At 42.4% G+C, this 9,188-nt stretch overlaps 2 protein-coding genes across 2 annotated transcripts; both read left to right on the top strand.

The window, feature by feature from the left end:
* Positions 1-248: 248 nt before the first annotated feature.
* Positions 249-4,007, top strand: LOC135501360 (uncharacterized). The gene is made up of 6 exons (XM_064793432.1): positions 249-615; positions 955-1,025; positions 1,361-1,453; positions 1,828-1,950; positions 2,504-2,950; positions 3,534-4,007. The coding sequence occupies exons 1-6, from the start codon at positions 342-344 to the stop codon at positions 3,708-3,710; spliced, it is 1,185 nt and encodes a 394-aa protein (XP_064649502.1). The 5' UTR covers positions 249-341; the 3' UTR covers positions 3,711-4,007.
* Positions 4,008-4,592: 585 nt separating this feature from the next.
* On the top strand, positions 4,593-8,239 carry LOC135501361 (uncharacterized). The gene is made up of 3 exons (XM_064793433.1): positions 4,593-5,195; positions 5,511-5,790; positions 6,114-8,239. The coding sequence occupies exons 1-3, from the start codon at positions 5,146-5,148 to the stop codon at positions 6,444-6,446; spliced, it is 663 nt and encodes a 220-aa protein (XP_064649503.1). The 5' UTR covers positions 4,593-5,145; the 3' UTR covers positions 6,447-8,239.
* The last annotated feature ends 949 nt before the right edge of the window (positions 8,240-9,188 follow it).

Raw genomic sequence — 9,188 nt, 5'->3', positions numbered from 1 at the left:
CATACCGCAGGCCTTCACGAATGCGTGATTCAGGGCAACATCACGGCCAGTATGGAATTCATCACGCAAGTTTACTACATGGTGGTCACACAACACAAGCAAGCATGGCTGATATCATTGACACTTGCGAGCCTGAGCCCAAAAAACCAAAGATATCATTAAAGTGCGGATTTTCCGCTATAAGCTGGGGGGTAGATTGTGGTCCGTTTACCCAATATCCAAAGGACACTAGTGTAGTTGGGCTGAAACATTGCAAGAAAGATATTCAGGCGCATTTGACCCGTCTAAAAGTTTGGTCATCCAGCAGGCGTGGGCATGTTGAACATGTTGAAGCTGGCACCATGGGCATTGCATGCAGTGACGTGGTTGAGTACGAATGGCAGCTCATTGCGCTTCGAGCAGGAGTGTTCGACTTTGAATCCCCAGATCTCGACACTACGATATGCCCAGTTCACCGCTACAAGTTGGGCCTTTGCTGGATTCCGTCAAGAATGTGTAAACATCCTCTGCACAAAGCCACTTCCACCAGACGCCCACAAAAAGATCGTGGCATTTCAGCAAGCGCATCCAGGATGGTGTTCGAGAAGTGGAGAGTTCTTTTGCCTGTTGGTTCTGGTAAGCATCTAGCTCTGATTATGAATGGCTCATCAGCTCATTAGCTATCTCTTATATACCGGTACTATACTTGCACTTGGGCTACTAATAAAGGCCTGTGTCGTGAAGGGCTTTCTAAATAATTTATTTTCTCGAAGACACCTGGAGAATCATTCGCTCGTGTTGTGCCTCTGAGGTTGAGTCCCAGCGAGGGTCAACAAATTTGTCGCCTCCAACCAGACGGCAAACCACTTGATATCATGATATTGCCTTTCCTACAATGTAGGCTATGCACCCATGGTGATGACTACACAGTACACTCGAGCATCTCATGTTCATTCATTCTAATATTTATTGCAGCTATTTGTAAAGACTGCGACAAAGAACAGCACAGGCCTCATCCCTCTTCGAATATCTCAACGGAACAGAAGGTAAGCAAGTGGCTGAAGGAGCTCCTGACCCGGCTTGCTATGTTCCTGTATAAATGAGTATAAATGTTTTCCTTGAATAAAAGGAGAGTGATTTTGTCAAAAACATTCCTTCTTCAATTTTCATTAATTTCAAGGTCACAATGTAAAAGTTCAAGCATTGAAAATCAGCATTGTAACCAGTGATATTCATGACATGGGCTGGACATGCCAATAGGAAATACTTGCAATGGGATGATTGGACGAGACGCCATGTTCACTCTACATACAGTGACGTACATTTATGTTGAAAGATTGTTGTCCATACTGTTTGCTTTAGTTCACAATTGCTTTTTCAGCCTGGCACTTCCTCCGCCTATGATGAGCCTCTACCATGTTCTAGTACAGAGGAAAGTTTTGTGGGTACAGTGATTGTCGATATCGACCTTGAGGTGAGCTTGGTGTAGCATGATGTTCTCAATTACCTTAGGACCTCTTGGTGGTACCACACAGTCAAGTTTTATCGTATGTTCTTTCACTTTCAGTACAGGGCACACTAGTGATACTGATAATGAGGACGCATTTCTGTTAGTGTTACTGCTAAAGTGGTAGATGATTGTTTTACTCAATGAAAAGTGTGAATCATAGTAATCCTTACTGACATTTACATTGTGGCTGATCAGTATTCAGCTAAGCCAATCACTGAAGAGTTCATCCTAATCCAACGCTAACACCACTCAGTCAATTCCACTAGTAGTATTCAATGAATGAAGCTCAAGATCATAGCAAACAGCGCAGTTGCATGTACTCGGTATTTTTTTTCCAGCATCAGAGTCGATCACCAGTAACATCTGACAGACAACAAGTCAAGTTGGTTTCTGATGAGATGAGAGGCAAAGGTGATGATAATTCATCAATTTCTTCTGCTGGGTCTACATGTATCATCCAGGTAAGACCACTTGTGACAAGAAAGAAAATGCCAAGGTCATGTGCCTACCAACACCACGTCTGATCATGATGAAGCTAGGTTGATAAAATGTACCAGTGAAAACATGCATCCATATACCAGGGGTCAAGGAGCATTGTACATTCACATCCTATGCACTCCAAGCAGGCCTTGAGTACTTACTGTCAGTCCCGCTATTATGTGCAACGCGTTAGCAGTTGTTTGCTATTGTGCGATTCCATCATTGGGTTACCAACCAAGCTAATACTATGGCCTTTCCTAAGCCAGTTTTCACCATATTGAATTGAATGTCTTGCTTCTTTCAGTGCATAGGACGAGGTCGAGATATTGATCAGAGAAAAGATTTCTCAGCTAGAAAGCATAATTGATGTACACTTTTGAATGAAGGGCAGATTTGTGCTTCATATAAAAAATGAATGAAAATATGCCCTTCGATATTGTCTGAATACATGACTGTATGACTGTATACTTCTGAAATTATGGGTATTGTAACTTGTCTTTCACAAAAACTGAAATGTCGGCGCTTTAATTTCAGGGACGTCACCTTTTGTCATCAAGTAATGGAGAATCACCCAGCTCCGATAATCTGGATAATGGTGATAAACCACATGAATTCGACATGTCCTGGGCCCCAACTCCAGCGCCAAAGAATATGCATCTTGGCTTCCTCAATCAGTTTCTGAAGCAAGGGGGATGTAATTCAGTTTCAGGACAGCTTCTTCTGCCGCTTGATGATGCTTCCTCAAGTACTCTTCGTTATTACAAAAGGAAGGCAAGGGAAGCGGTTGCTTTAACGTTGCACTGCATAGCCCCTGGACAAGAAAACGATCTTATGTCACTGATCCAGCCTGCAGTGCCTTCTCCAATGGCCGATGAACTGGACAAGGTTGTGGTGAAATGCTATAATGATGCCTCGTCATGGTATATTAGACGACAGATATTGTCCATTCTTGCTCCACATAGAACCAAAGAGCAACTAATGGTGAGTAAAATACTTCATAGCGCCCCTATTGTTATGAATAAAACAAATTGCTAGAAGAAGAATTTACCCATGTTCATCACAAAGGTGCACCTTTTATGAAAGAGCAAGTATTACTGGTATTTGGGAATGGCATTCAATTCTTCAACCCTCTACAGTGGAACCCCTAAGTCTTTTGGCAAGGCACAGTTAACAGTTTTTCATACAACGTATTTTTCATATTCTTGGGTTCTGCACAGGTTGACCGCACGATGCAGTGATGGATCCTACAGGGATCAGCTATAAAGAGCAGATGATTTTGGAAGCACTTACACATTTCATGCAGTTGCACACTGCTAAATAACTTTATCATTGCATTGAGTGCCAGAATTCAAGGTGAACTCAGGACCCATGACATGCATACATGCTGCTGAGCAAAAGTGTCATTTTAGTGACATGTAAGTTTACAATACTGTAGAATAAGAAACATTGTGGCCATTCCATGGAACCAATGATGCATGGTCGGACTGGGGCCAGCGAGATAACATTGAGAAACAAAGCATTTCTTTCTTAATCCTAATTATCGCTTATTTTCTTGATTTTTCAGGACATGATTCCTGGTCTCACGAAGTACAGGGTAGATGAAGCCCGTAAACATGCAAGGGAGGTTGGCCAGGCTCAGCCAGTCGAGGTTGAAGGTGTTACTCGTTCACGCCTTAGTCGACCATTTTCTAGATTTCATCTCCCGCCCAGACTTCCTACAAGATGTTGCATACGGGACTAAAGTTGTGAAATTGAGCCACGGTGAAAAGCTTGAAATCCCCAAGGTTGTACGAACAGTGATAACATCAAGAATAATTCAGCTTTACCAAGCCTACTGTGAAGAGGTTGCCTTTGAGCCATTGAGCAGGAGCACACTCTACTCAATCATTCAGGTGAGTGTATCTCTGAGGTTTCAGTGAAAATTCAAGTGGCATGTGCTTCTTGTGAAGTGCTCTGGGTCAGCTGGTGAGGTGACAGAGGGCAGCACAGCCACTGCAATGCATAATACAACCTAAGACGACACCACCCTCTAGAATGTCACAACCTGACCTGTAGCACTCCACAGTACATGAAGGGTAGACTCTGTACCTTAACCTCAGGAAAAGGGTGCCGTGCACACGAGCAGTAAATGGCACATGGTGTGGCACCGTGTCAGTCTGTCATTGTGTCATTGTTGATGTATTGAGGAGAATGGAAAAAGGTGCATTGTTGGAAAGTCTCGGCCGGTTCTCACTACTGGTTTTGAAAGGCCATGTGGAGGAGTGGAAAATTAAACAACCCAGCACTTGCAGATAGAATGTTTTATATCCTACACAGTGTTCAAATGAAACTTGTCAGATATCAATGACATTTTCTCTTACCATATTTTTTCAGGTTTGCGCAGCTTCCCAACAGAAATCTCTTTCTGGTCTTGACAACATTGCAGCTGAGGGGTCGGAGGCATTTGATTCATTGTTCACCATTGCAGAAAGTCTTGGTGATCTTCGAAAGTAACAATTACTATATTGTGTTGTGTCATCCTCAGATGGGAAGCTGGCATTTTATTTCATAACCTGATCAGTGCCAGATCCAGACTTTGATAATAGAGGGGGCATGAAATTGGTTTTCTATTGAAATAATGCTCTTCTTCCTTGCTGAATCACCAAGGAATGCATGAAAAATCATTATTTTGCAGAAAACGGGAGGGGCATATGTTGTCTCCATCTAGATTCAGCCTTGCTTACGCGGTGCCATGCCCAATTTCTATATGAAATAAACACGCTATCAACCACTTAGTAATGAGGGAAAAAGCTTTTTGTCAAGCTGACACGTGATCATTCAAACACATTATTGTGTACTGAGGATGGTAAACGATCATGGCTGTTTCTTGTGCCATAATACTTCGTTCTGTCTAAACCCTTCATCTCAGGATGAACCATTGCTGGAATTAGCTACTTTCTCACAACTGTTTGGTAATACAAGTGCTTCCACTTCCAGAGTATCCAGCTGCTTCTCTTGAGGACCTGAAGAAAAAGATCCGTTCTTCCAAACAGTATCTAAAGACAGATTACAAGTTGCACATCAGTGAGGCAAACCCGTGTGCAGACCACTGCATTACCTTTGCTCTGTCAGATGGACAAACCAAGTGCTCCCATGACCATGACTTGGTGTGTGAACGTTGTGAGGAATTGAAAGAAATGCTTGATATGATGGAAGTTGCATTTGATAACCCAGAAGTGGTTTACAGGTAAATTGAGCTGTCTGCTACTGTAAAAATATTTCAGAATATAATGTACAAAAATGTTGACCCTATACTGGTACCAGTGGAAAAACTATGCTCATCTAAACTTGTCATACCCTGTAGTTTTGATATCCCAGAATTGCATAAACCATTACCAGTAGCATGTTCTGGAATGGAATGATGCCATAGTCCATACTATACCCATAGTCCATACTATACCTGAACACGAACAAACATTGATAATACATGTACGTGTATCTAGCCTTTGTAGGCCCTATTTCACTTTATTCTCTTTGATAATTGTTATGCTCTTCATTGTAGGTACGAAAAGCAGTTAGAAGAACTGCAGTACGACTTCGAAGCCGGCCGAGAAAAAGTTCTGCATCTGAAATCCCATATAATGAGAGCGAAGAACCAAGAGAGGTGCAAAGTTCAGATTCTTCAAGAGCTGCAACCACATCAGGCACTAATAACAATGGATTGGGCCATGAAGTTTCTGCCAACGAAATATAGGGAAGCGCAGCAGGATTGGTTTGGAAAAAAGGGTGTTTCCTGGCATGTGTCTGCTGTCATAACTCGTGTTGAGGGGAACGAATTTCAGGTGTGTATAGAATCAAACATTCTGAGAAAACATCAATGTCAGAGTGAAGTGAAGCTTAAAATGAAATGAAAACTGATATTGGATCTAGATAAATTACTTAGTCAAACCCGAAACATGCACTATAACTCTGCATTATAGGAAAGGAAGTGTCTTTATACAATGACTTTGCTGACTGTCGCTGCTGTACCTGTGGTCGCAATGGTTACATCCTGCAGTGCAATCAGTCCTTCCACGCGACTGTTTTGATACAAATGATACTTTTAGTAGTTATGAGTACATGCGTATGAGCTTCATTTATTTAGGTAGTGCTTTCTTTTCTTCAGATCCACTGTTACGTCCATGTCCTGGACCAATGCAAACAAGACTGGTTCGCAGTATTCTGTCTTGTGGAAGCCACACTATTGAAGGTGAAGTTGGAGACACCTACAGTGAAGGACGTATTCTTACGCTCAGATAATGCAGGTTGTTATCATAATGCATCCTTACTAATATCGATGAAAAACCTGCAACAGATCACAGGCCTCACTATCAGGCAATATGACTTTTCTGAAGCACAGGCAGGAAAGGACATCTGCGACAGGAAGATCGCGCCCATGAAGTTCACATACAACGCTTTGTGTGTGAGGGACATGATGTTACTAATGCATCTGAGATGAAGGATGCGCTGGAGTCATATGGTGGTGTCAGGTGCTGCTATGTTTCTGTTGTGACACTTGCAGCTGGTGCACCTAAGGCTCTGACATGGCCAGGAATCACGTCATTTACCAACTTTCGTTATGAGGACGGTGGAATCCGTGTTTGGAAGGCATACAGTATTGGTACTGGCGAGTTCTTTCCATACCCCAAACTGGAGAGCAAGCAAGCTGCTGCATTAGCTCCAACTGGAGTGACACTCAGTGTGTATACGCGGCCTAGTGTAGGTGTTGGAGCAATGAAGGCACAAGGTGAAATCAACAAGGTGGAAATCCCGTGCCCTGAAAATGGATGTGACCAATTTTTCAAATCACAAGAGGACCTGACAGAACATTTGGCCTATGGCTCCCACACAAGTGTGACACTCAAGGAAACCGTGATGGACAAGTTAAAGCGGAAATGGGCTGGGCGAGTTGGTGCCATAGCCAAAGTTGGACAACCCTCCGCATCTGTTGTAGTAAGGAGCAAGACAGATGCAGATTCAGAACAATCTTTGCTTTTTTGCAGGCTGGGCTCTTCGAGGACAGAAGACCTCAAGACGGTTTTCTGCAGAAGTGCGGAGATATTTGTATGAGGAATTTATGAAAGGTGTGACTGGGTTCAAAGAAAATCCAACTAACGTTGCAAAGCGCCTGAAGATGATGTTTCCCAAGGATCAGTGGCTGACTTCAACACAGGTTATGTCCTACTTCAGTCGCCTCTCTGCAAAACAAAAGCAGGGACAGCTTTCAGAAGTATCGGGCCACTCCGAGGAAGATGAGGCACAAGAGGATGCCCAAGAAGAGGTACACCAGGAGACAGTCAAGCGCTACAGTCTTCGTAGAAAGGTTATGACAGAAGTAGGGATACTAGTATAACCAACTTCACCTATGAACTCATTGGTTTTGATGACTTCGTTTGGAACCATTTTATCATGATTGGATTGCAGACAGCTAGTCTTCAGTCAAGTCTTTTCGTTCGATCTAGCGTTATCATTCCATTCAGCTGCGTAGCTTATGGGTTGATCGCCATGCCCCTGCATTTAGCGTGAATCTCTCAATCTTGTTGCAGCTTGCCATACCCTTGACTAAAGTGATCATGGGTGCACTAATCAGCATAGTATCCTCTTGAGTGTACAATAATAATGTGCATTGTATTCAGAAAGCATTTCGAGTCAACAATAGTAATGTACAGTACCGGTCCCATAAGAGGATCATGACTACTACCCCTCACAGTGGTTAGAATAGCCTAGCTGGTGGTTTATTGTCGATGAACAGTTGAAGCCTGCTGTGAAAATCCATAGCCCAATTTCCACTTATTTTGGTTTTGAATTTGAAAATTGAGAATGTGAGTATGAAGGGCTTGCCTGTATCGATGAATGACCAGTATCTCTTGGTGGACAGTGGCTGAGGAAGTTTCAGTATAATGCTGGTTCTTTGCACTGGCAGGTGCCTACCCGAGTAACCCTCAGAAGTCAAGACTATCAGGAATGTCAGTTATGAATCTGTGTAATTTTCAGACATGTTCCCCATCCTCAATTTTGCCCAGCAGTATTTATACCATTGACAGTACTTTACGTGTTTCAGAATTTCTGAATAGTGAGCCAGTCTTTGTTTGCATAGTTAATGCTGTTGTGAGTGCTGCTCTGATTCAAAGTGGTTATTCCATTTTTTGTTTCCATGGTCTCTGCAGGTGGTGACATACCACATCCATGTATATGCCCATGTACACATCATGTAAAGAGTATTATTTCTCGATGCAGCGATATCTTTTTTTGTAATTAGTCTATAATAACATTATATTTTCATATTAAAAGAAAATAATCTTATACATCACGTTGTTCATCCATCTCTGTTAATAAGGCTGGAAGTAGGCCATGATTTGTATTGAAATGAAGAAATGATGCTGAAACTAACAATATTAAACGAGAAGCCGATGGCCACGCTACCTCAGGTTAGGCTTAGGGGGCCTTACCTATTCCTTCAAACAGTTCTTCATTGTACCTAGTATTACATGGGTACCTAGCCCTGTGATTGGACATAACGGGGATATTTTTGCCGATGCAATGACTGTTCAGCTCCATGTCTTTCACCACCCTGATGACACCAAATGTACTTCTGGTAGCATGTACATGTTGTGATGGATCATCTAGTACAGTAGAAGCGACATTCAGCTAAATAACCCTTTCTAGTTTGGTTTAGAATATAAAGCTATACTTCCTAGCTGGAGCATGTGCATGGATTAACCCCATCAGTAAAATGGGCACAATCTGAAAGAAAGGCTGTGTCCTGCCATATGAAGTGGGGATGGGGCTGAAGTTCATTTTATCATTTTCCTCTACCTCTACTCCGGTAGTACAGCATATTATATTGTTTATTATACTACATTCAATCATCTGTGCCATTCACCACTGTCGTGTCTATTTTGCCCTTTTGGAACTGAAGTTTCTTTTTTCTGTCCTCGAGCATACTTGACATTTTTTACCTGATCTTTTTGATGAATAAATTGAATTTGAGGGGGAGGGGGGTCGGACCCCAAGACTGGGTGACCTAGTCTTCTTGGCCTCAAAATACTGTTGAGATGGTCCCTAAGCTTATATCTCCCGCAGGGATATCGGTGATGCACGTATAATCAATTTCTGTAGAAAATCATACTAGTTCAAGTCATTCCCAATAGGTGGCGACAGCCCAAAATGATCAAATTTGGCCTAACTTTCAAGCTTTGGC

The sequence above is a fragment of the Lineus longissimus genome, chromosome 17, assembly GCF_910592395.1.
Source record: "Lineus longissimus chromosome 17, tnLinLong1.2, whole genome shotgun sequence".
In the NCBI taxonomy this organism is placed as follows: domain Eukaryota; kingdom Metazoa; phylum Nemertea; class Pilidiophora; order Heteronemertea; family Lineidae; genus Lineus; species Lineus longissimus.
This window is presented reverse-complemented; position numbering and strand designations above follow the sequence as displayed.

What these genes read in the sequence shown, in the direction of transcription:
- LOC135501361 (XM_064793433.1), top strand. Translation starts at nt 5,146, where the DNA reads ATGCTTGATATGATGGAAGTTGCATTTGATAACCCAGAAGTGGTTTAC. An exon ending in AACCCAGAAGTGGTTTACAG is followed by an intron (nt 5,196 to 5,510) that starts GTAAATTGAGCT and finishes TCTTCATTGTAG; the next exon opens with GTACGAAAAGCAGTTAGAAG. An exon ending in TTGAGGGGAACGAATTTCAG is followed by an intron (nt 5,791 to 6,113) that starts GTGTGTATAGAA and finishes TCTTTTCTTCAG; the next exon opens with ATCCACTGTTACGTCCATGT.
- LOC135501360 (XM_064793432.1), top strand. Translation starts at nt 342, where the DNA reads ATGGGCATTGCATGCAGTGACGTGGTTGAGTACGAATGGCAGCTCATT. An exon ending in ATATCTCAACGGAACAGAAG is followed by an intron (nt 1,026 to 1,360) that starts GTAAGCAAGTGG and finishes TTGCTTTTTCAG; the next exon opens with CCTGGCACTTCCTCCGCCTA. An exon ending in TTGTCGATATCGACCTTGAG is followed by an intron (nt 1,454 to 1,827) that starts GTGAGCTTGGTG and finishes TTTTTTTTCCAG; the next exon opens with CATCAGAGTCGATCACCAGT.